General features: G+C 49.5%; 1 protein-coding gene across 5 annotated transcripts in view; it reads left to right on the forward strand.

The window, feature by feature from the left end:
- Positions 1-26,188, forward strand: part of STK24 (serine/threonine kinase 24) — a 101,725-nt gene that overhangs the window by 62,856 nt on the left and 12,681 nt on the right. For all 5 annotated transcript variants that reach the window (XM_024739906.1, XM_024739921.1, XM_024739940.1 and 2 more), the window contains exons 3-5: positions 13,268-13,324; positions 19,452-19,560; positions 19,870-20,027. In XM_024739906.1, coding sequence (XP_024595674.1) covers positions 13,268-13,324; positions 19,452-19,560; positions 19,870-20,027 — 324 coding nt within the window. The remainder of the gene's footprint in view (positions 1-13,267; positions 13,325-19,451; positions 19,561-19,869; positions 20,028-26,188) is intronic.

Below are 26,188 nucleotides of genomic sequence, written 5' to 3' on the forward strand. Positions count from 1 at the left end.
GAGAGCGGCCAGATTGTTGGTCCACACGCAGAAGGGAGCACCAGTGCTGGCCCAGGGCAGAGCCCATGCCGGGGACGCAGAGTCCATGGGCGCTCAGTTGTTTAGTCACCGGCTTTGGTCGCACGAAGAACTGGCAGCTACAGCCCGTCCGGCATCCTGCAACTCTGTGAGGACAGCTTTTCCCTCTGCAGGAGCCCTGGCCTCCGTCTGCCCTGGTGGTGCAGTCAGGCTGCTTTCTTCCATGAGGATTGCCTTTCTCTGAGCAACAAACAAAAGCTTTATCCTGGTGCCTCCGGCTAGGATTTTAACAGTCTCCCTCCACTTCTGCTGCCTTGTGTCGTTGGGCATCATACTCGTTGATTCCAAGTGTAGAGACAAGGGTGTCTTTGGTTCTCGTGAGCTGCCTGCCACCCCCAGGCTAGCGGGGCCCTCGTTGCCCCGCAGTGATCTGCTCAGTCATTCAGCCACATTGGGGGAGCCCCGTGCCCACACTGTGACAGCCGCCCTCCCAGCTTCCGTTGCCATTTGTAAGTCATCTGCCGCATTCCCCATGGACCTGGAACAGCTGCAACTTCTGGGAGAGGGAAAAGAACATCTGTTTTCTCTGAGAGTGATTTTTAGCTTGCAAGCATCTGTCCTTGTGTTTCTGGGAAAAACAGAAAAGATACAGGGAGCCCTTTGTATCAGACTCCAGGGTGACCGCGGGTAGAAGCAAAACAAGTTACTTTTGGGTGGACTAAACTAATCCCCAAGTAAATCTTGCTGTGAAATCACAGGGGAATACGTTTCATTTCCATCATGGGGAAGAAAAAAGGTCGGCTCAGCACCAAAGATAATAGAGAATGTCCAGACGTTTCGTGGGGCGGGGACCATGGCTTCCTTTCTCTCCCCCGAACACACTGTCCTAGTGTAATTGAAGGGAGTCCCTGAAGACATTTGGCAGCTCCGTTTTATATTTTTCTATCCAGAAAGTTGAATGAATTAAAATTCCAGTTAGGCTAAATATTTTACTTCACCAAAAAGAAGCTCAACTCTGTTTTCTGGCTGTTGCCTATAATTTAAAATAAGTATTAATTGTATTTCTAGTTCTTTTCATCTCAACATACATCTTCTGCCTATTCAAACCTTCGTCTGACGTATCTGAACACAGCTGATGTATTCGGGTAAAACAATTAATTATGCCATATGCTTTCTTTTCTAAAACTTCTATATTTCTAAGTAAATTTCTAAAAAGAAAATAGTATCATATATGAGATCACAAACCTTACTTAGATTATGTAATGAGGAGTGCTTGGTATGTAATCAAAGAGAAGCCTTACTCCCGGTGAGGGGAAAGAACTCCTTCTCTTTCAGTGGTCCACGTAGCACAGCAGGACTTTCAGGCATTTGAGTGAGTAAGGACATCTGCTTCAACATGGAAACATGGACTGCTCGAACCAGGCCCTTTTATTGAACCCTGTCTGGGAGCCATACTTTGTCATGGCCATTATTGTCCGACCACAGAGCCAGACGGAGCACTCAGGCTGGCTCTTCTCTAGGCGTCTGCATGGGGCTCTGTGGACACTTACGTGCTGTGATGGAGTCTGCCTCACCGAGGCAGAAATGGAGCTGGGGGTGGTGGTGGTTCACGTCATGGTCGGGTGTAGGGGCAGGAGACACGTATCCATATCACCTCGGCAGTCTCAGGTCTGCGCCCCAGGGCTGCCTCAGGGAGGGTGCCCCGGATTTGCACGTCCGATCCAAGTGTAGCTTGGCTGTGTCCCACAACTCATCGTTAACAAACTTACTGTACATTGAGAACATGTGCCTGTTATCTAACTGTTCATTCTGGGGTAGAACTGTGCAGAAAATAAAGATGAGTGAGGTGGCCAGGAGGTTGGAAGGAAGGGGAGTGAGAGTTCAGATAGCAGAAACGTCTCCTCGGTACAGTCCGGCACCAGACGTTCAGGCATGTTGCAGGAGAAGTCCCTTACTTGGGGAGCTGTTTACCGTTAGGGTATGGTAAATACCCTGAAGGATGGAGATAAAAGTATAAATATGAATTTGCCACGCGTGCGTTTGAAGTACAGCATTTGTTATGCGTGAATCTTCTAATTCCATACGTTATCTTAACACTGAAGGCACCTCTTAAATTTTCAAAACACAATAAAGTCTTCTTTTTCAGCCGTATTTGTCCTCTGACAGTCCTGTCTGATCTCTCTGGGCTGGGTCTTTATCGGAGACCCAGTACTGAGCCCTCAGTAGTCACTTCTTTTGGTTTTATGGTTTTGTGGTGGATGTTTCTGACATATGCTGTGTAATAGCCGTTAAAATCTTCACCTGGCAGAAAGAGAATCTTGTAATTATTAGCAGTATTTCACTTTTAGGAAGGGGACATTTTTAGCTTGTGATTATGGCAGACTTGTTTGACGTAGCAGTTTATGATCACTGACTGTTGTGTTTGCTCTTTTATGAGGACAGAGCAAGAGGGGAAAGTCAAGTCCTCTCATCTCCCAGGGCACCCTTTCCATGTTTCTCTCTGTTATTTCTTTTCTGCTCCCTCAGATTTAGGTCATTTGTAAGTGTAGTTCCCTGATGACCTTGTAAGGAGCTTTACGTTTAAGCAGATGTTTTTATCCATCTTCGTTTTTAACCAGCATTCAGCACGGAAACTTCCCATTAACAGATCTGTTGCCGTTGTGGCGAATATGTGCTGATGCAAAAGACAGGAGCACCTGGGGCGGGGGCGCTTAACTACCGAAACTCATTGCGCACACATGCACACAGCTAGGAGGCGGTCTCTTCCAGCAGAGAGGAGCCTGTGACGTAAACCCGGAGAAGAGCGTCTTAGGGACGGCTCAGTGCTCTTTCCAGTTCGTTGCAGGACATGAGGACAGAAGTTCTTGTTCTTGGCATGAGGAATCCCGCAAGTCACAGGCAGACCTTTTGTAAACCGATGTCTTTTTTTCAGGCAGTAAGATGAGAGTTCATTGCTCTCTGAAAGGAAACCGGTTAAGAACAGTTACCTTAGAACATGTTTTCCTCACTGGAATCCTTTAGAAGTTGCATGGAGTCTGTGATGTTTGTTACTGTGGTTCTTGCTGTTTAGGTTTCTGACTCCACATTAAGTCTGGATTCGGGCCCCAGCTGCTGCCCTTGCCCGCGCTGACGAGGTATCCGCGTCTGTAAAGCGGAAGCAGCGGGTTACCTAAACGGACAGGATTACCGGGAGAACCGAATGCAGTACTCCTCATGAGGATCTTCGGTAGAGCACGCGGTGCTGCGGCGTTGCACTCTTGCGGGCTGAGGCTGGGACCCCACCTGCTGCACCGAGAGAAAGACCCGAGGCGCCCCGGGGCTGTCCCCTCAGGGAGGAAGGAGGGTGTGGCTCTCCCCAGGCCCCGGGGGACTCCACTCTCCCCTCCTTCCGCGAGTGTCCTGGTCCCAGCCGACTGGGCCACTGGTGGTCGGGGGTGGGCGGCGGTGAGAGATGGCCTGGAAGGACAGCAGCTCTGACTGTGTTCTCCCTGTCACGTCAGGTTTCTGATGGTGATGGAGCGAGCAGACACAGAGGAGGGCTCAGGCCTCTGGAAAGCACTGCAGACCTGGCCGGCAGGCAGGCCCGAGGCCTGGTGGGGCTGGGCAGGCGGTGGGTGGTAGGAAATACGATGCAAACGTTTCACATGTGTGGAGACTCTCACACCTAATGTTCATTTCCAAAAGCACCTTTTTCTTCTCTAGAAACAACTCTCTTTAGATGACAGCCCTCTGTCCCAGGAGGCACCGCATCCCTGGCACGTAGAAACGCACCTCCCTCTTCCTTTTGTACTGATGATAACCTTTTCCAGGTGTCGGTGTTACCTTGCGATGTCAGGGAAAGTCCCGTGTTTCAGGAGAGTTGCTAGAATATTCTGTTCTTTTAAAACATTCAAGGGCAAAATCATTTGCCTCCTTCCCATCCTTTCTTCCCTCCTTCCTTCCTCTTTATATAGATATTTTTAGAGGATATTAATTGATCCATTTCTTCCCCCACCCGTTTCTTTCTTGAGTAAATTTTAATTCATACATTACAAAGAAATCATCTGTTTCATTGTAGTTTTTTTTTTTTTTTTTTTTTTTTTTTTTACACCAGGGAAGCCCCTCATTGTAGATTTTTAAACTTATTATAATAAAACATTGTGACCTGTTCTGTTTGCATTTAAAAGTGTTTCCATCCGTAATTTTTTATTGCTATATTTACAAGTTAGTGTTATCTATTTTTTTCTTGATTATAGTACCTGGAGTTTATTTAAAACATAACATAGATTTCTCATTCTAATATTTTTCCATTTAGCATGTATCTTTATTTGTTTTCCTTAGGTTTCCTTCTTTCCTAACTTCCATATTGAACACTTAAAATTTCTCTCCCCCCCTCCCACACTGTTTTTTTTGGCTTGGTAATGAAAATGTATAATACTGTGTTTTCCTCTGAATAAATCTTTGGTTGTATTGTATAGCTTTTGGTGTATGTAGTGTTTCCAGTATTTTTGGATAATTCGTAGTGATGCTTTTGATTTTTTCCTAAGGATTTGATCCAGAAATCTTCAGTTGATTTGTTTCTTTGTGCCATTTCAGGTTTTATTAATAGCGCAGGGTCATTTTAGTTGGTATTTGCAGGTAGTGGCCTTTCTCTTGTTCCATGCTTGTTTCCAGCACTCAGAGACTTTGTCTTGGACCAGTGTTGTCCTTTTAGGGCCTCATGAAAGAGCGGAAGGCTGGGCTGTCCCTCCCCACCCCCATGCTTATCCTGCTTCAATTTTCTGTTTTCTTCGTTTTTTTAATTTATTTTTTTAATTGAAGTGTAGTTGATTTACAGTGTTCTGTTCATTATTGCTGTCCAGCAAAGTGATTTAGTTATACATATATACATTCTTTTTTTAATATATTCTTTTCCATTCTGGTTTATCACAGGATATTGAATACAGTTCTCTGTGCTCTACAGTAGGACCTTGTTTATCCATTCTATACAGAAAAGCTCACATCTGCTTGCCCCGGCCCCCTCCCCCTTGGCAACCACAAGTCTGTTCTCTAGGTCTGTGAGTCTGTTTCTGTTTCATAGATAGGCTCATTTGTGTTATATTTTAGATTTCACATGTAAGTTAAATTGTATGGCATTTGTCCTTCTCTGTCTGACTTACTTCACTTAGTGTGATAATCTCTAGTTGCATCCATGTTGCTGCAGATGGCATGATTCCCTTTTTTATGGCTGAGTAGTATTCCATTGTGTATATGTACCACATCTTCTTTATCCATTCATCTGCTGATGGACATCAAGGTTGTTTGCATATGTTGGCTACTGTGAGTGGTGCTGCTGTGAACACAGGGGTGCGTGTATCTTTTCGAATTATAGTTTTGTCTGGATATATGCCAGGAGAGGGGGATTGCTGGATCATATGGAAACTATTTTTAGGTTTTGAGGAACCTCCATACTGTTTTCCGTAGTGGCTGCACCAGTTTACATTCCCACCAGCAGTGTAGGAGGGTTCCCTCCACACCCTCTCTAGCATTTGTTATTTGTAGACTTTTTAATGATGGCCGTCCTGACTGGTGTGAGGTGATACCTCATTGTACTTTTGACTTGAATTTCTCTAATAATTAGCGACATTAAGCGTCTTTTCATGTGCCTATTGGCCATTGATTTTCTGATTGATCTTCTCATTTTCTTCTCTCCCCATTAGTTCTGTTGTGTAGGTAATTGATGAGACAGGCCTGTCCTCTGAACACCCATAGCATTTTGTGTCTTTGTGGTACCCACCACAGGCTGGCTGGTGGTAGTTATTTGCCCACTTTTCTATTATGAAAAGTGATTTATTTAGGAAAAGAGCCTGAGCCCTACTCATTTTACAGACCCCCCAGTGACACTGTGTGCGTAGTAGGCACGAATCATGGAAGGAATGCTGGCATCTGTGAGACAGAGGAACAATTAAATCAGCTATTTTTGAGGCCAGGGATCGTGTTCTGTGCCTTGAGTGCAGTTGGAAGGTGCCATTGAATGTCAGGGAGTTGATTTGACTGTAAAACGAGGTGGGGTTTGGGCTTCGATACCAGTTTCCTGCCTCCTAGTTTCACAAGCCTCCCAGTGGACCTGAGTTCAGACAGGAGGCACTCTAAAGTTAGTGTGGTATTAATAGCTCAAGTTCATGGGCACTGCTGTGTGCCAGGCACGCCCCTGAGGTGGGTGTTCTTTAGTCCCAGGAGCAGATGGGAAACTGAACGCGGCTTCGGGCCTGGTCTCAGGGTCCCAGAGCTGGTGCGGGTCAGAGGCAGGATCCAAACCCGGGCTCGAGAGTCTGGGTTCATGCACAGCATCTTAGCAAAAAGGTACCTTTGCTTTAAAAACTACACTGCTAAGGAAGTCTGTGACTCCCCGTTGTTTTAGTAAAAGACCTCCTGGGCTCAGCCTTTGCTTACAGCGCAGATGCAAAAGCAGAGCTTAACTTCACTTCAGAATTCATGGTGTAAAAATCTTTGTTAACGGTGCAGAATCCACCCCTTTTCTTATTCACCTTGTGTTAACCTTTCCGTCGTCTGATGTCTGTCAAGCGCCGTGAGGGTTGTGAACGTGGGGAGTGCCAGCCTTCAGCCACCACCTCGAGGCAGTGCAGGGCAGGTTTGCCTGTAAGCGGTGTTGTTGTTGATGTTGTGTGTGTACATTAAATTAATTTCCACGAGCAAAAAACTACCAAAGGCAAAATCAAAAGACAAATGAGGAAAATGCTGTGTTTGTGGCTCATGTTACCGGAGGTTACTTCCCCTAATATTAGGTCAATAGAAAAACAGACAGAGGATAATAAGGGCTCACAAAAAAAGAAAACATGCATGACTCTTCAATATATAAGGATGTTCAGCCTTACAATGAGAGAAAGGCAAACTTTGTGAGATACGCCCCCCCCCCCTCCGGCCCCCCGCAATGGGTTGATGACTGTCATTTGCTCAGGCTGCCATAACACGGCGCCACAGACCCGGTGGCTTAAACAGCAGAAGTTTATTCCCTCACAAATCTGGAGGCTGGAAGTCTGAGGTCGAGGTGTTGGCCAGGCTGGCCTCCTTAGTCCTCTCTCCTTGGCTTGGAGGTGCCGTCTTCTCCCTGTGTCTTCACACGGTCGTCCCTCTGTGTGTGCCTGTGTCCTCATCTCTTCTTATGAGGACACCAGTCACATTGGATTAGGGGCCACCCTAATGACTTCATTTAAACTTACACCTCTTTGAAGACCCTGTGTCCAAATTCAGTCCCGTTTTGCGGTACTCAGGGTCGGGACTTCAGCATATGAATTTAGGAGGGGGACACAGTTCATTCACCTCCTAAGAATGACTGGAAGAAAGTTGGATTATATTGTCAAGGGACATGGTGCGTTGGCAAAGAAAAGGGAAATGAGCTCTCACACGTTGCTGGAGGCGGTACAGATGGAGCTTTGAAGAATAATTTGTCATTATCTATTTAAATTCAAGTGGATTCCTTTGACTCAGCCTCCAGCAACTCCCCAAATGATACATCCTCGAGGTTCTGATAGCAAAAGAATGGGAGCAACCTGCTGTTGTCAATAGGGTGTGGGTTAGTTACAGCTTAAAAAAAAAAAAGGGTATTCCTTTATGGACAAGTATGGAATGCTCCAAGGAGAAGCAAGGTATAGAAGAGTGTATAGAGCGTTAACATTTGGCTAGAAGTGGAGAAGGGGCTGATAGGTATTTGCAGAGATGTTTCTGTGAAGTCATGGAAGATGCCTCGCTAGGCTGGTGGGCGCGGAGGTTGGACAGCCAGGAGCCAGGGGCGAGAGGGAGATGCCTCGCTTTACACACTTCGGTGCCTTTTAAGTGGTAAATCCTGAAGTTATTAAATAAATAACTGTTTTTTTTCCCTCATGAGAAAATTCTCTTACAAGGTCATTCGTAACTTCCATTGTCTGGGGTCATTTTTTAAACATGAAATCATTCTGATTAAAATCATTCTTATTTTTTTTAAACATGAAATTATTCTGATTAAAATCATTCTTATTTTAAGAATTCTTATTTTCCTTAGAGTGCCTCACACATCATTCACTTGGCAGGTTGTATGAGGTCAGTGATTCTGCATCTGGGCCGTGACAGTGCTTGGTCACTTGGTCGAGCAGGTCACGTGTGTCCCTTGAACAGACCATCCTTCTCTAACACTCATGCCTCAAGGCCTGTAGGGCAGTAATTATTTTTTCATTCTAGTGTAGAATGTGGATGAATCATTGTTCAAGATTTTATTCCGCTCAGAAACTCCCATGCAGAGAAATGCCGTTTAGTCTTGTTAATTGGGCTTTTTCGGTTTTACCGGGTTATTTCGAGGCACTTACGGGTGATGCTGTTGAGGGGGCTAATAGCACTCTGCCTGTGTTTAGTACCCCGAGCTTCGCAAAGTGCTTTTCACATTCATTATCTCATTTTCTTGTCAGGTGAACCGTGAGGTTAGAGATACAGATTATTGCCATTTTTTTCTGGCTGAGGCACTCCAAGCTTAGGTGTCTCACAGTGAGTTAGTGATGGTCTCCTAGCTGGAGGCTGCAGGTTATAACAACTGGCTTTGCCAAGGGGAGGAGAGGATTAACCGGTCAGCACTTCTGAGCAGTAGCACTTCAGGCTTAGGGACATTGACTGGGCAGTTCAGTGGTTTTCAGCAGGGGCGACTTTGGCCCCCAGAGGCCACGGGTGGTGTCTGGCCCTGAGGACTGGGGATGTGCTACTGGCCTCTAGTGGGCGGAGGCCAGGGATGCTGCCCAGCGCCCTACAATGCACAGGGCAGCCCCGCAACAGAGGTTATCCAGCCTCAAGTGCCGGTGGTGCCGAAGAGGAGAAACCCTGACGGAGCCGCGGGGAGCGCTTGGCCTGCAGCCCTCGGAGCCCATCTTTGCTTTCCTGAGCCGGTCCACTTACTGCAGCCCTCAGAGCCCATCTTTGCTTTCCTGAGCCGGTCCACTTACGCCCTTCTGAATGTTTCTTCTTGGGGGTGGGTGGTAGAAATTATTACTTGGGATGGTGACTGGCGGCAGATTAGGAGGCCTCTTGCGCCTGTGTTGAATGAGTGACCTGCACTGGAGGTGCTGCGCGGGGCCAGCTGACGCGGCACAGGTCCTGTGTGCACCGCAGGCCGCCACTCCGCCCCTGGTCTTCATGACGTCCGCAGCATCTCTGTCACAGTCGGCGTGTGAGGCGGGCAGAGCTTGTTCTTCGTACCCTTCCCTTTGGGTCAGAAGGAGGAACCGGCCGCTGAGGGGTTAGAGTTGGGGAATTCTAGCCAGGACAGGGTGGAGCCAAGCAGACCCAGTAGCCTTGGACTTGCTGGGACCGTGGGAGAGAGTCCGCCTAGAGAAGGAGAAGGCTTGAGTCCAGAGGAATGCAGCCGTGGAGGGGGAGAGTGCTGGGGGAGGTGACCAAGGGGGTAATGGGGTCACCGGTTGGGCTGGGGGTCACCCGTGGGAATGGGAGGTGGCGGGTGAACCGAGGGCACTGCTGGTGGGGCTAGTCTTGGGCGGAGGGTGAGCCGGGCTGCCTTCCCTGAGGCAGGGACAGTGAGGACAGAGCATGGGCCTGGAGCACGGAGGAGGGAGAGGGTCACCCCAAATGCTGTCCTCAGAGGCCGGCGGGCGGCACACCTGGCAGCGGGAGCAGCTGTGCAGAAGCCTGCGGGCCTTGGAGCTGGGCGCAGGGAGAAGCTGGAGGTGAGAGGAGCAGGCAGGTGGGTCCGTGCTTGGCACGGGTTGGTCCGCCAAGCCACAGAGTTGAGAATTCATACTGGAATTTGGTAGAAGCTGTCAGCTATTTTAAAACCAGCGATGGTTTTGCATTAAAGAGAAAGGAGAGTGACCCTTGCTGCGTGAAGGACCTGTGGATACCTTTGTCAGCCCGTCCTCTGCCGCTTCCCCCAGGACTCTCTGTCGGTGGGCATTGTCCGTGTCCATTTGAGCGAGGCCGCCTGCCCCCGCCTGTGCCCCGCCTTCCAGCCTTGCCCCGCCCCCCAGCCCAGCCCTTCTCCCCGCTGCGCAGGCGCTGTTTGTTCGCTGCTTCTGTCCTGTTCCCTGCACACCTCGAGGGCTGAGTAAGAGCGAGGGCCCTGGTGCCCTCCGGTGACTTCTGGGAGGAAGTGTGAAGTGTTTATCAACAGGCTACAGGATGGACGGTTCTCTGGCCCTCCCCTCGCCCTCCACGTTAGGTTCTTGCTGCTTCACTCCTGCCCTACCTGCTGGCTGGCCGCACTTGACCGCCTCGTTCCGTCCCTCCACCCCCGCCCCGGTGCCAGCTCATCCTTCGGTTCATCTTAAAAGGCAGTTGGTTCCGCCTCTGTGACCCGGCAGGTCCTGCTGCTGTCCCCTCGTTTGGGGCCCACTCCTGGGAGCTGTGACTCACCGGTCGTTGGAGGTCTGGCGTCCGCCTTAGAGACGGGCTCCCCATGGGGACCGGCTGCGGGGAGCACAGAGCCGGTGAGGCCGCTGACCCCTCGTCCCCAGGGCTTTCCCCCACTCTCTTGCTGGCTTGGCGGCCGAGGTGAGCGGCACACCCCGTGGGGTGGGAAGGCAGGTTCAGCTGAGAGGTGGGACCAGTGGAACCTTTCTTGACGCAGTTTCCATTCCCAGACTGGTGGAACTGGGGAGAAAAGCACCTGGGTCCTAGGACCTGGCCAAGTCTTTAAAAAGCGATGGCCTGAATGAAGGACCTAGTGCTGTCTTCCTGAGTGCCCCCCAAATCTGGCGGACCTCGTGTTGGATAGCGTTCAGGCCCTGGCCTGTCTAGTACCAGGAACGAGCTGGATGAACAGAGAAGCGGGGCTGGTCTTTTTTTACTGCATCTTCCTCTCCAGGAAGGTACAGTGAAGGCCCGGGCTTTATAAAGCCTTTCAGCTGGGGGCACCTGGTTTGCCAGGTGTTCTGCTGTTGCTGAAGTGCCCCTGAGGGTTACGGGAGAACAGGTCACTTTGTCCCCTGTCACGACTCCCTGAAAGGAGAGCGAGCCGTGTAAAGGGTTGTTTTGCTCCCTTAGTAGGTAGTGGGGAGCTGGAGCTTTGGAACGGAGGATGAGGCGTGGTCGCCTGTCTCGCTGCTTCCGGAAGCTGCGAGGTGACCCTGAACCTCCGAGTCAGCACAGACTGTTTCCCAGGGTGTCCTGTTCCTCTGCCCCAGCTCCCCACAGATGCAGATGCGGGGTGGGGAGCCTGCCTGCCGGAGCTGATCTCATAGGGAACTCACCCTCAACACCCACAAAGTAAAAGGGATGGGAGCTGGGCCAGACGGTGCCGTAGAAAAGAGAATGAGAGTAGAAACGTAAACTCCCGAGTTCCTTATAGAAAAACCATTTAGCTTTCCTGTGCCGTCAAAAATGGTGTCGGCCGTTCCCCGCAGTAGTTGCTCTCCAGCAAGGTGCTTTTGGGGTGTCTAGAGGGAGTAGCACGGACCTTTTCCAGGAGCAGGTGTTCGGGAAGTACTGGCCTGGGGAAGACTTGGGCGTATCTGTGAAATAAAGGAGGGCCGGAGAATGCTCTCTCTGCTAGGAAGTTCTCTTGAAATCAGAAGCAGGGGGTGATGGAGCCTGCTCAAGGCTGGTGCCCATGACCTGATGAATACTGAGTGAGTAAATGTTTGTGTCTATCAGGTAGACCCCAAACACATCAGGTGAGGTTTCCGTGCCTTTTCCAGTCTAGACTGGAATTGTCTTTGTCATATCAGGAGTCAAGGGCGTTTAAAGACTTGAGAAGGTGTTCCACATACAGTAAAACTTGGGCTGTTTCTTTATAATATCACAGACTTGACTCCAGATGTCAGGATTTATTTTAATTTTTTTTTTAATTTTCTTTTTAAATTCTTTAAAAAAATTTTTTAATTTAATTAAATTTTTTTTTTTTTAATTTTAAATTTTAAAAGAAACTTACTTTACAAGCGTAGTGCAGGCATGAGTACCTCCCTGAAGTGAACACGCAGTCAGCATCATTGCCCTTCCTCCGCTACAGGTGCCACAGGCCGCCTTTCCTGGGCTGGAGAGTGCCAGGCGCTGCCCCCAGCCACTTAGCTTGCTGTTGGTGGGAAACACAGACAACCAAATCTAAGTGACGAGCAGACCAAAGGTGCTAAAGTGGGGGGGGGCGGGGAGGGGAGCTGGTGAGGGTTTTCCTGATTGAGGAAACTGCGCCTCAGTCCAGAAGAGCAAATCTTTCAGCATCGCTAGAGCCAGAGAGCAGCGAGGATGGGGCCTGGTGAGGGCCCTGCTTGCTCTGAAGAGCTCGGGCTCAGCTCCATCCTGAAGGTACCAAAGAGCCTAGGAAGGGTTTTGTTTGCTTTTCTTCTTTTTGATGCACTTGAAAGCAACCGGAGAGTGTCGCGTTAGCAGGGAAGCAGCCTGGTGCTCGCATACCTGCTCGGAGGCTGTGGACCGGGCACCGCAGGCCGTGGCAGGTCACTGCACCCCCCAGCCTTCAAGCTTGCCTGCTGTGGCGTGGGCACTCGCTCGGCCAGGCGCCCAGTCAGAGGCTTCAGAGGAAGTGTTCCTGACCCTGCACCGGTGTGCCCTCATCCCCCGGGAGGGCTGGGTGGTTTGCTAGCTTGTTGGCTTTCAAGGGAGTAGCACTTTGGGATTTGTGTTTGAAAAGAGCCCTGGAAGCCATGGGCGCTGCGGGGCTTCAGGAGAGACAGACGGAAGAGACGCAAGACACGGAGGCTGGTGAGGGGGCTGGAGGACTGGGGCAAGGCTCGGGCCCCTCTGCTCTCCTGGATATCCCGGAGCGGGGGGACGGCGGCCTTCAGGGTGGCCACCCAGCTCCGGAGCAAGGCAGTGGGTGACAGGCCGCACCAGCCATGCCACCTGCCCTCTGCGCATCTCAGAGCTGCAGGCGGGGGGGAGTGGGGGGGAGGTGGCCCGTCCCCAGGGCTGTGCTCCGGTCGCCTCCTGTCTGATGCTCCGGGCGGGATGGGTATGCATGGTACTGGCCTTGGGGACTGGTTCCCAAACCCTTCTGTGCCAGAGGATCACCCACTGAGGTTGTGTGAAAACAGGCGCGCCCCTCGGAGCCCTGGTGCGGTAGCTATGGAGCACACTGCCAGTGGGGGGGTCTGGTGCGGGGCCCCTCCGGCACAGTGCAGGCTTCCCACCCAGTTCTCACTCGGACGCACTTTTCTCGCTGTTGTGTATTTATAAATTTTCTAGTTCTAAAATGACAGAGCAAAATACCCTTAGATTATTTAAAACAATCTTTTCTGCTTTTATTAAAAAAACTAATTTGCCTCTCTTTTTGTTTTTTCTGTAGGACACTAAATTATGGATAATAATGGAATATCTTGGTGGAGGCTCCGCACTGGACCTAGTAAGTATCACGTTGGATGTTTAATACGCATCAGAGGTCTTCTCAGTCAGTCTTGCTTGTAAAGATAATTCTGTTTACATTTCTGTTTCCCTTTTAAGTTGCCTGAAAAAAGGACCAAACTATTCCTTATAATAGGGATTTCTGCTTCTGATATGTTACTGTAAATTATAGATCTTTTTTTTTTCTAACATCTTTATTGGAGTATAATTGCTTTACAGTGGTGTGTTAGTTTCTGCTGTATAACAAAGTGAATCAGCTGTACATATACACATATCCCCATATCTCCTCCCTCTTGCATCTCCCTCCCACCCTCCCTATCCCACACCTCTAGGTGGTCACAAAGCACCGAGCTGATCTCCCTGTGCTATGCGGCTGCTTCCCACTAGCTATCTGTTTTACATTCGGTAGTGTGTATATGTCCATGCCACTCTCTCACTTCGTCCCAGCTTACGTCTGCATATAGATCTGCTTTTGAAGACAGTTTTGCTATTTCATGGGAAACCAGTGAATTCATTCCAAGCAGCCATGAAGGATGTCGCCTGCTGTGTCTGACTTAAGAACAGTTTCTTATTTTCTAAAACTGGTTTTAACTTTTGTGGAGCTGGTACCCCATCATTGTTTCACGTTTCAGATGGTAACTTCGCTTCTAAAATATGCGTGGAACATCTTCATTTATGATTAATCAGAACTAGAATTTTTAAAAATTAAAATCTGATTTCAGAGGTAAGAGACGGGCACGGTATCACAGATGGGAGCAGCCGCTGGGCCGAGCAGGAGCGCGTGTTTCCGTTTACTGGATGCACATGCAGAGAGGCCTTGCTGCGCTCCCAGTGTGGCTGTGGTGGAGCTGGACCCCTGCCAGCGGCGGTGTCTCCTACCTGGTCTGGACCTAGGTGTCCAGCCCACACACATGATAGAGGCAGCTCCGGTATAAGATGACCTCAAAGTCACAGTCTGTAACTCCCCTCTTGTGGTAAAACATGGTTACGTGTTGGCCTCTGATGAGATGCTCAGAAATAACCAGTAAATCATGGGCATTACTTAAGTCGTCCTTGAGACACAATATGTGCAAAACAAAATTTTAAAAATCTCACACGGTTGTTTAGCCCCTGACATTTCATCCCCACGTGGTTATGCGGTGAAATCAATGGATCAGCACTCTTTCCCTGCCCGTCCTGTAAAAGCTGGGCTTTTGGGTGAGTGGTGATTTCCAAGTCAGGCCTGATCTATCATTTTAGTGTTAGAGCGTGGGTTCTGCTTGCTAGACGGTTGTCAGGGTGGTAGGTCTGCAGTTTTCACTGGTCTCACAGCTGAAGGAAGCTAGCGTTTTTTGGTGGTTACAGTTGACACAGATTTTTATTCACTAAGAAAAGAAATACCCTTTGGTTAAAAGGAGTTTACTTTCTCACAGTAATAGTAACAATTAGTATTTTGGGGGAAAGGTAGAACCTCTAGAACTGTATGTATCTCTGAAAGGCTTATGTACCCAATGTTATAATGTTATAAACCGTAAAAGCAATTGGTCAAAAGGAAAATTCAGGGAAAAAATTTAATATGGTATAAAACAGTGATATTAAAATGGAGAAAGCAGCAAAGCAGCTGGATGAATTTTATGACTTCCTTTGCTGCTTTTCTGTAAATATACATATGACACAAAGAGCTTTTCATTTTTGTTTTTTTTTTTACTCCTTTGGGAAATACTACAGAAATGTAGAAAATTGCCTCATTTTGTATAATTCGATTTACTATTATCTTAAGTGAATTTCATTTGTGGCATGTATAAAATGATTTGTGGGGACTCTTTTCCAACATTGAGTCCTTCAGAACAGCAATTCTAGTCTCTAAATGCTTTAGTTTATTCATTCTTAATGCCACAATAATTTATTTAGTGGTGACTTTCTTTGGAGCTTTGAAGTCTGTGAAATTTTAGACATTACAGTTGGAAGGAAGTGTCGAATTCTCCACTTATTAACTAAAATCCCATATGGTGCGAGTCCCAGCAAACTGCCGTCCATCTTCCACATCAGGGGCTCTGGTGACAAGAACCAGGCATCCCTTTTTGAATGTCCCCAAATCGTCTCATTTTACTCGAAGAAACAGAAATACTCAGAAGTTAGGTGTGCCAGCTAGCAGATAGAGCTGGACATCGGACCTTGTTGTAACCAGCTGCAACGCCCTGACCCCGCGCTCTCCTTTCCCTCCCTCTGACTTTGTCGTATCTTTCTTCATCTCTTATCCCTTTTCTGTTGGCCCGACCCCAGTCCTCAAAGAAGATGCACTTTAATAATGGGATACAAGAGTTTTTTGAATGTTGAAGACTATTAAGATTATTTTGAGAGTGTCTATTAAATGTTTACACAAGATTCTAAAAACCAGAGTATTGTTGCATATGAAGGTTTGTTACCAGGTAGCTGAATATATGGATTTGGGGCATTTCTTAGAAAAATCCCACCTTGCTTTTGTTTTTGTCTTGCGGTACACAGGCCTCTCACTGTTGTGGCCTCTCCCGTTGCGGAGCACAGGCTCCGGACGCGCAGGCTCAGCGGCCATGGCTCACGGGCCCAGCCGCTCCGCGGCATGTGGGATCTTCCCGGACCGGGGCACGAACCCGTGTCCCCTGTATCGGCAGGCGGACTCTCCACCACTGCGCCACCAGGGAAGCCCCCACCTTGCTTTGGTTTAATATCTCTCTTTGTTAAGAGGCACGGTGCTGATATGTTTGTATGTCTTTGCAGCAGCCCCTGTACATGAAGCCTGTGGAGGGAAGGATGACGGTGTCTTGTTCAAGGGCAGGGCTCTGCCATTTCCCAGAGCACGAAGATCTCGCCGGCTCTCTCCTCACTCTAGATTCATCCTTTCTCTTCATGCACTGGGGCTGCTATAATGAAATACTGTAGACTTGGTGGCTTTTTTCACTCTACATTTTCGTTTTCATGCCTTTTTACTTAGGTTGTGAGACATTAGTTTAATTCCCAGCATTGAGTCTTAATAACACCTTAGCCTGGGCAGGAAGATGGTGCCTTCCTTCACCTAGGATTGCCTTGTGAACATGTGTGATAGTTAATTTTTTTTGGCTTTCTTTTCATTCTGGAATTGAGCTTCCAAGTAGAGGCAGACAGTTGATTATATCGCATGTGGGAAAGTGCTACAAGGAAAATAAAGCAGCGTGAGGTGAATTGGGAGAAGGGGAATGGGGATAGCAACAGAGGGCCTGAGACCGAAAGATTTTTCACTGACTAAAAGATGAGTCGGTATTATAGGAGAATCTAAGGGGCAACCGTGGAATCTTAATTAAGAAGGAGCTAGGCTACAAAAATTGGTCACTCAGTCAGGCAGAGATGTTTGACAAAATTAAAAATGACTATGCCACATGAATTTTAAAAAATGAGATGACATATTCATTTATGTTTAGGCCAAGCCGCTGTTGTGGTGGTCTCCAAACAGTGTCTCACACGAGATGGAACTTTCTCTCCCACACGTGGGCTCAGTGGTCTCTGGGCCCTGCAGGGGTGGGTGGCTTCCCGTGGTCTTGAGTCCTTGTCTTCTCTGGCTGCCGGCGTTTCAAAGCCAAGACCGGGAAGGGGCACTTCTGCAAGCATTCCTTTGGCAAGAACTCAGTCATGTGGCCAGACTTGCTGCTGCAGAGGCCGGCAGATACGGTCTCTAGTTGGGTGGCCGCGTGCAGGCCGAGAGTCTATTACAGAGGAAGAGGGGAAAACAGGTTTGGGAGGGGAAATTAGAGGTCACCCAGAGAAGAGGAGCAGTCTACATTTTTTTCCCTCTGAGTCTGTCTTTTATAGAGATTATTTGAAGATTCCACAGTCTTCTTAATGAAGAGACTGCCTAGGAATGTTAGTGGTGGAACATGTGAGTGCCCACCAGCCAGGAGCTCTGTGCTCTAGGGGACAACTGAATACCCTTTACAGTGGATTTTGACACCTTGAAGGATCTCCCTGCTCTGTAAATAGAGTCTCTCTCTTCCTGCCCCCGCCTATGAATCATTGGCCAGATTTAAAAGGGCATAACCACATATACATATCAGTCCGAGAGCCAGCTCTTAAATGGTCCAGCAGAAGATGTTTCAGTTCGTGTTCCTCAGTCTTCTCTCTCCTTGGTGATGACTCCAGGCTGCTCCGCCGTTTCTTTCCAGACACTTGATCACAGGAGGGCGGAGGTGGGTAAGTCCAAGTCCAGCCAGACGTTCCTGGCTGTCTGCCTGGGTGAAAACCTGCTGGAGGAGGGGATGGAAGCTCCGCTCTGGGAGAGCATTTTGAACGGTGGGGTTAGCCTTCTGCGGTCTGTACCCCGAGGCATAAAGAGCAAATTCGCCAGCGTCTCTGCCTCCTTCCTCTTTTTCCCCAGGCTATGAGAAAAGTGCATTTTCCTCATTCTGAGTATTAAAATTCCCCCACTCTGTGCACTCAAGAGTAGGTGTGGAGCCGGCAGACAAGGCAGGGTTTCCGGATTGTGTGCTTAGGAACAGTCGTTTCGATGTGTTTCTTGAGAACAAGACTCTGGGTCAGACAGCTTGGGCAGGAATTAGGTTCCGCGGGACAGAGTGTGCAGTGGGCCGCCCTGGTCTGCGGCCGTCGCGGGCGGGATCCTAGTTAGGACTTGGAGGACTTCCTGGGAGACTAGTTACCTGTCTCTGCGTCTGTAGCACACCGTGAGACGAAAAGCAAGGAGCCTCCCTTCCACCCGGGTTCTGAGTGTAAGAAAGTGGCTTGAGCACGGGGGCCCCGCTGCCAGATGGGCCAGAGTCCCAGAGAGGTGGCCCCGACTTCGAGAAACACCCCCTTCCTCCCGGGCTTCGTGGATTTTCATGGATCAGGTTGGGCCTGTGACCAGCTCGCTGGATGGACCAGAAAGCGGGGCAGCTGCAATTGCGCTGTTATGAAGTGAGAAGGGGGTTCTCTGTGCCCCGACCTGGGCCCAGAAACGATCAGCTGTTCCACCACCACCATCCATCCCACTGATGAAGGCCCTGAGACAGCAGGACTTGTCTGTCCGAGAAAATGTACGTGTCCGTCAGAACGCTACCTCAGAAGGCGTGTCTTGGTTTCCATTCCCTTTGGTTTAAAGCAAATCTATCTCTTTCAGACCTACTCGGTGAGCATCGTGGAATTGTGTCGTCCCGTTGACTTACATGTGCGAATTTGGGTTATGGTGGAATTCACTGTCAAGTCTGAAAACGTAATACCGAACATCATCATTCAGATGAAAAGTTAAATTGTTAGAAATGTGCCCCTTTCTCTGACGCTTCCACTGTTAGTTCTTTGGGTGGAGTGTTAGGTGGTTTTGCTGAGGTAGTTATGTGCTTGGTTGTGGTTGAGTTCCCTGCTGTACAGGTGATGGTAGGCGTACTGTCCAGTTTGAACTGAGCTCTAGAACTTGTCTGAGTTTCTTTCTTTTAGTGGGGATGTGTGTACCTGACCTGTCTGCCTTACATCTTTGTATAACTAACAACAGTGAGGGGTCAGTGTCAGTTCCTTCGAGTTTCCTTGAAAAATTTATCCTCGGGCAATTATTATGTCATTTGGTTTTGTCATATGTCATAATGTTTTTATTGCATAACATACGTGTGTATATATATTATATCACATAAAAAAATTCAGTCATGAGGGATTGAGCTCTTTTCCGCTCTCTTCCCCCAAGTTTTAAAATTCAGATGTAAGAACTTCTGGTGCCGGAGTGGCTTCAGAAAGCAGCCAGCTCCCGGGCCTTCTCTTTCTGACTACTTGTGGCGATAACCGTCACCTCTGTTAGGACAGAGCCAGGCTGCTCTGTCCCCTCCCTGGCAGGCACTGCGAGGTGCTGGGCTTTTGCTTTCTGGACTGTCATCCCTTCCAGCTCAGCCGGCAGGCGTGGCAGGCTGACCGTGGCCGTTCTCATTGGCCCGACTTCGATTCTTAGCCATCTTTGCTTCATCCAGCAAAGTCACGTTCCCCGGTTCTTTGTGGGGTTTTCTAAAGGGGCTTGTAATTAGGTTTTAATTCTGTTGTGGAGTGAAGAAGATTTCAGGTTTGATTATTCTCGTCCATTTAACATTGGCTCTGTTCTGTCATCTCACACTTTTTCATCTAATCATTTAAGTAACTTTAATCATTTTTTTTTTTTTTTTTGTTAGTTAGAACCTGGCCCTTTAGATGAAACCCAGATTGCTACTATATTAAGAGAAATACTGAAAGGACTTGATTATTTGCATTCGGAGAAGAAAATTCATAGAGATATTAAAGGTGAGAAAACGTCTTGTTTATATTCCTTTGAAATACCCAAGGTGAGGAAGGAGTGTTAGTTGTAGAGTTTGAACTGTGCTCGTCTTCTCAAGGGAAGTTGTCCTGTGGGTATGCCTTCGACATGCCTGGGTGGGTGGGCCGGGCCATGAGGGGGTCTCACCAGAAGCACAGCCCTGGTCCCTGTTCTTGTCGGGCGCGTGACGGTGCTGGGGCACGCGTGTGCCTGGTCCCAGATGGTAGCGGGCGGAACTCTCCAGCAGATGACGGCAGGAGATGATGGCAGGAGACGTCTTTGGTTCTGTTTTACAGCTGCCAACGTCCTGCTCTCTGAACACGGAGAGGTGAAGCTGGCGGATTTTGGAGTGGCGGGCCAGCTGACAGACACCCAGATAAAGAGAAACACCTTCGTGGGCACCCCTTTCTGGATGGCGCCTGAAGTCATCAAGCAGTCGGCCTACGACTCAAAGGTGAGGGCCGCGCCTTGGCGGGCGGGCCAGAGGAGCCTGAGCAGTGGGGGAGGGCAGAGGGCCTTGGACAGAACTCTGAACACTATTTAAGGGGCAAGGGCAGAAAGGATCCCACAGGAGAAACAGAGAGTCCACGGCACCTGGGCAGAAGAGTGCTCTCCGGGCTGCTGCACACCCTCCTGTCCTCGCATTTAGATGCCCCCCTGCTGGGATCATGTCCTCAGACGCTCCTTAGCAACAAGAGGCAAAATCCGTGATTCCCTTTTCCAACCTCTTTTACCCGTCATATGATGCCCTCTCCCAGTTTTTCCTGTCTTCTTTCTTCCCCGTTGCCCTTCAGCTTTCTAAAACTGTTTAATATAGACTCAAAAAGCCCAGAACCCCCGCCTCCTAGACCTCATTTCACTCTCACGTCCCACACCGACTCTGTGTCGGTCGCCTGAATGCAGTGAGATCTCCACATGGGCCACAGAGAATAGGCTTCTCTAAACCGGTATTTCTAGGCAAATAAATATTTAACTCAGGTACACTGACATGCCAAACACCATTTCTTCTCTTTAAGTGGAACTCTTCTCAGTACCTGGCAGATCCCCACCTTGTGAAGCATCGCACACGGAGCGTAAGGGTAGCTTTTCCTGGGGACCTGAGCTCGGTGTGGTGGGCTGTTGCGTTGGTGCTGGAAGTTGCTGGGGTGCGTGTCCATCGCGGCAGAGGTGGACCCGGCCCTCTCACTGTTGAGTTGTAATGGTGGCCGTGACTCCCATAGGAGTCCTCGTGGCCTTGGTAGCCAATGGCCGATAAGTGACGATTAGGTTTTCAACCCTCAAGATAGCAGAGCTGTCTAGTCTCTGGTGTGTCTGTTGCCTGTGAGTGCCTTGGCCCTGGGATGGGTTTACCTCCATAGCTACTTCTGATTTCAGCAGCAGCTTTTGCTGTTGTTCCTTGTCCTGGGGGCGTATCGTTTGAAGACTCAACAGGAACTTACGCGTTCAGTTCCTTCTCTTTTTTTTAAGCTGAGGCCCGTTTATCAAAGTTCTCAGGTCTAGATTTTGGCAGGGCTGGGGCTAGAATCCAAGTCTCTTAACTCATCTGATTACACCCCACTGATTCTTCTCTTCTTTTCCTTTCTGGTCAGTTAGCTGGTCAACCATGGCCCCTGTGACTCAGGATTGAGATCTTCCCTTTTCAGTGTTACTCACCGCTGCTCACCTTACACTTCTTCAAGAATTGTCCGGGCTGCCTGAGACCTTCCTTCCCCGCCTTTCTTCCTGGGCAGGGCCTCTCTGGGTGTTTGCTGAAGGTGGCCTCTGCACTGTAGCGATCCCATGGCATCTTGAAGCTTTGTCACCTTTTCCCTGGAGCTGTCGAGATCAAAATGCTCTCGTGTGATCAGTAGATGCTGCGGTGTTTTTTAAGGCAGATTAAAAGACACTGTCGCAAACTTACAGGGAATGCACGCTTGGCTGGGGAGCTTAAGAAAGCGTGTCACGTTTCGTGCAAACCCTTACCTCCCTTACCCTTTACTCTGGCTTATGGCAAAAGCCAGTTCTTCCGTTTGCTTGGATCAGACCCAGCAACTCTTAGCTGGAACTCATTGTGAAGATGTTTGTGAAATTCTCTTCCCAGGTTTGTTGACGCAGGAGGTGTGGGAAGTGCAGATAAGGTTCAGGGCCCGAGTCCTGAGGTTTGTCAGGAAAGGCTGCCGGAGGCTGGGGCCTGAGGGTGGGGGGATGTGCCCCTGGGCTGGCAGCTCTTGTCTGGAGCCGTGCCTGACGAAAGACCTGTTTCCAGTGATTGCCCCCGTCTGAGGCTCGTCTGGCGGGGCAGTTACGCTCTTTGACGGGCACGTCTGCTCTGCTGGTACGCACACTCGGCCTCTTTCCAGTCCCCCCGTCTGTCCTTGCGTGTCTGTCTGGCCAGTTTCCCCGCTAGTCTCCGCGTGACAGCTCGAGAGCTTGCAGCCCCGGGGGCCCTGGGGAAGCAGGGCGCTCTCAGCAGTTTCACGTTGGGGCACACGTGCTGATTCTCAAAGGCAGGTGGGCTTGGGGTGAGGCTGGACTGTACCTGCCTCACCAGCATCCTCACGGCCCTGAACTGAAGGGGGTGTCGGCCTTAAGTCTCGTGTGTGCGTCTAGAGCCCTGCTTGACACAGTCGTCTCTGGAGCCGGTGCATTTGGCCCCTTGTCATCTGCCAGGGCTGATGATGGCGACCTCGGCGCTTGATCTGAGCACAGCATGTCTAAGTCGTGTTGGCCCATATGCCTGAAGAGGCATATTCTTTTTAAGGTGACTTGGGGTGGCTTAGTGTAAGGAGTCCCCAGACTGTGGAGATGGGGCCACAGAAGTGAGCTCCGCTCTGCCCCCCGCGAAGCCTGTGGGATCAACGATGGAGCCGGGGTCTTCGACGAAGAACCTCCATCTTTTCCCCCTTCCTTTGTAAGGATATTAGGATGGTGTGCTAGTGGATGGATTGGAGACTTGGGTGAGAACCTTGTCCCCTTCTCCGTACTCATCCCTTCTGTCCTTGCCGTAGCTGAGCCCAGCGCTGTGGTGAAGATCTACGTCTTCAGTGAATGCGACACTGCATGTCGGGCGCTCTGACAGGGAACGGGGTGCAGGGGTGCTGAGAGGAGGTCGGAGTGATCTGGGGAGGGCTTCACAGACGCAGGCTTTTCAGCCCTTCAGAGATGAGGGAAGGACCTTCAGACCAAGCCCACTGGGGGAGAGGAGAGCCGTTTGCACTGGAATTGTAGGTCGAGGAGAAGAACGTGGTAGACTTCCTGTTAACTAAACGACTCCCGTAGAGGCTGAGGGGCCAGTGTCAGTGTTCTCCTGTAAATAACTTTCCCTTTTTTTTGGTCTCAAAAGCAGCACATAGTCTTTAATCTGGAAAGTACCGGAAGAAATGAGATGAAAAGAAAAGCATCTGTAGGCCTAGTACCCAAGCACAAGCTAAGTTATTTTGGTGTCCAGTCATGTCTGAAATAACTGTTTGCAGTCTAACCATGGTGAAAGATGGGAACAGTGATGTGTTGATGGAAAAAAAAAAGATGAGTGGAAACACAGTGGGATTGGCCGTCAGTTGGAATCTGAAAGGCTAGCCTGTCCACTGGCACGTGACTGGCCCTCCTTTCCCGATGCCAGCCCATGGACTCCCCTGGTCCGTCTTCAGGACCAGGAATTACCCACCTCCTGGCTAATGCGCCCTGGAGGTGGGGGAAGGACGTGAGTGGGAAAAGCATCCAGCTTGGGGACTCATGACAGGTTTTATCCTAGCGTGAAGTGATGGTTGGGCCGTGTATTGCTATGGAGTTGCTCATAAATGGTTTTATACCTCTAGATGCCACTTGCTAATGTGTTCCTAAATATTGCCTCTAATTAAGCAAATAGTTTCTATTAAATCCATGAGCTATGTTTTTGACTAGTTATAACTGTTACTTGCGGTTCTCCATGTTTTTTTTCCCTCTTCCTTTTGCGGTTCTTTTTTCTTTTTTTGGCCACGCTGTGCAGCTTGCAGGATCTTAGTTCCCCGACCAGGGATTGAACCCATGCTCCCTGCAGTGGAAGCGCAGATTCTTAACCACTGGACCGCCAGGGAAGTCCCCCTCTTATGGTTCTTGATACAATATTTGGTATACATAAATTTTTTATGCCACTTCAATTGTATTTTGTCTGCAGAGATGTAGCCAGCGTACTTTTACTTGGTATTGCAAGGATTTGGAGAGTTGTTGTATACTGGTAGCACCCCACTCGCATCCCCTCACCCCTGTTGCTCATCGGTAGCAGATAATTCTGTGTTGTCCCTTTTAGGGGAATTCTATCCAGAACTAACCACATACGGAGAAAAAACATCTGTTCACAAAGAAACATCCACAGTTCAGAGCACCTGCCTTTGTAACTTTGGACTTAGGCTCACATTGAAAACCTCTGTTTGTTTTCTCTTAGTAGCTAAATTTCCTATCTTTCCCACATGGTGGTAAAACAGTTCTCTTCTTACACCTCAGTTGCTTTGGAAAATGACCTTTCCCACATAACTTTTATTTTAAAATCCAGACGCATGTTCTAAGTCTGATGCCTTATTCCGTAGATACAGTGCTAGAACATCGAAAGTACAATTGAGTTTTTGTATCAGTGTCGTTGTTGAGTACTTGATACTTCAGTGAGTTAATGTGCCATAGCCACGTAATCATTCTTCTGAGATTTAGCATAAGTAATGCTGCTGTTGCATATTGTGGGCAGCCTTAACCGTTTTCTGAATATAAGATTTATTTAGGGTAGATTCCTAGAAGCGGAATGAATTGGTTTCAACGAGGGTGGATGTTTTTATGGTTTTTGCTACATGATGCCGAATGGCTTGCCGTTTATTCCAGTGCCAGTCGAGGTTTCCAAATTCGTCAGCAGGATGTTAGACGTCTGCAGAGGGAGGCTGAAGGCAGGAAGAGCTCTCGGGAGCCCCCCACAGAAGTCCCAGGGATGGAGGACAGCCCTGCACTAAGCCAGGGGCAGGAAGGGGACCCAGGGCACCGAGAGGTCGAGAGCGGCACACCTGGCACCTGGCTGATTTAGGAGGATCCAAAGAGAAGTTCAGCGGGGCGGGCCGGGCCGAGGCTCGGGCTCCTGGCCTGGCTGCCTGGGGGAGTGACACACGTTTTGTCTTGATGTGGCTCTACTGGTGACCCTCCCCAGGGAAGAAAGTGAGAGCAGTGCCTGTGCCTCTTCTCTGAAGACCTCGGAGGTGCGTTATGGGTGGGGCTGGGAAGGCTGTTACATCGGTCGACTTCAGTTGGTCTGTATTGTCAGACAGGAAGCAGGTGCAGGCCCTTGAATTCTTGCTGCCTGTCAGTTGTCCGGCCCGGAGCCTGATAGCAAGCCCTCAGGTCTCTGAAGGAAATGAGCACAGGCTCGTTTCCCATGATAGGCTGCTAGCAGACAACATCATTGGCTGGGCTTTCCAGAAACAGAGTGTATTTAAGTGATTACGGGACGCTGGGGGGTCTGGAGGTGCATCCATCAGGGATCATCTCTATCTACATGGCCATAAGCCAGATTGTTGTCGAGTGGCAGGCTTAGCAAACGGTAGCAGTTGAATGAAATCCAAGAGAGGCAGGCAGCTGCGGAGTTGCACAGACTTGAGAAAGGAACCGCTACCATATAGGAGTCGTGTACTCGTCATTTTTGCCTCTGTTCTTGCAACTCGCCCTTTCTCCTTGTACCTGTGCCCTTCCTCCTGTCCTCCTGCGGCCGACACGGTTACAGATGCTCACTGCACCCAGCAGAGGAAAGGAAGGTAGGAACATTACTCCCAATACTGGATCTTCCAGATTCATCCCTTTAGTACAAACTGAGTGCAAAGAGTTTACAGCAAGGCTTGCTGTCTGTTATTCCCGCCTTCACTGGAACAGAAGGAAGTAGAAGGTGTACTGGGCATCGTCCCCACCCACTGCTGCCCGGGGGAGATTGTTGCTAGGACTTCTCGTACGTCCTAGGATTGTGGGAACGTGGCAGGTGAATCCTCTCTAGGTTGTTAAAGGTTGGGAACGTCTGGGTCCTGGGGTGACCTGCTCAGTGTTCCAGCCTTTCAATTTCCCTGCCGTGGAGTTGGGAGTGAGGGATGTGTTAGGTTCTGACGTAATTGCCTGGAAGTAGGATGGGTTTGCGGTGCTGTGACGGGAGCAGGGAGGTCGTGTAGGCCGAGTGCAGGAGGCCGTGCCCCTCGCCCCGTTCTTTGCCTGCCTGTGGGGTCCCGCTTCACTTTTCAGCTTCTGTCTTCTTTGCTGTGTCTTGGTTTCGGCTTGTGAGAAAGCCTGCCAACCAGAACGCTTCTCATTCCCAGCACACGGTCAGGGAACCCATTCATCTCTGCACTGAGCAGGTGTGGCCACAGCCTGGGCCGGGCAGGAGGGTTGGGCAGCTGGACAGCGGCTGCCCCGCCCGGCGCCTGATTCTTGCCGACAATGAACACGACCAAGGCTCTAGATGTAACTGACCTGTCACTCAACCGGAAGTGAGGAACCGGAAGAACGCGTGCATGGCAGCAGGAAGGAGCCAGAGGAATCTGGAGTTTGGGGCCTCTTTCTCCCTTAGGTCAGTGGCACTGGGGAGACTGGGAGTGGACAGTTCTAGATGAGAAGAGCCTTAGCTGACCTACCAGTCAGAGCAAC

This window comes from Neophocaena asiaeorientalis, unplaced genomic scaffold (genome assembly GCF_003031525.2).
Source record: "Neophocaena asiaeorientalis asiaeorientalis breed wild unplaced genomic scaffold, Neophocaena_asiaeorientalis_V1.1 scaffold9, whole genome shotgun sequence".
Lineage (NCBI taxonomy): Eukaryota > Metazoa > Chordata > Mammalia > Artiodactyla > Phocoenidae > Neophocaena > Neophocaena asiaeorientalis.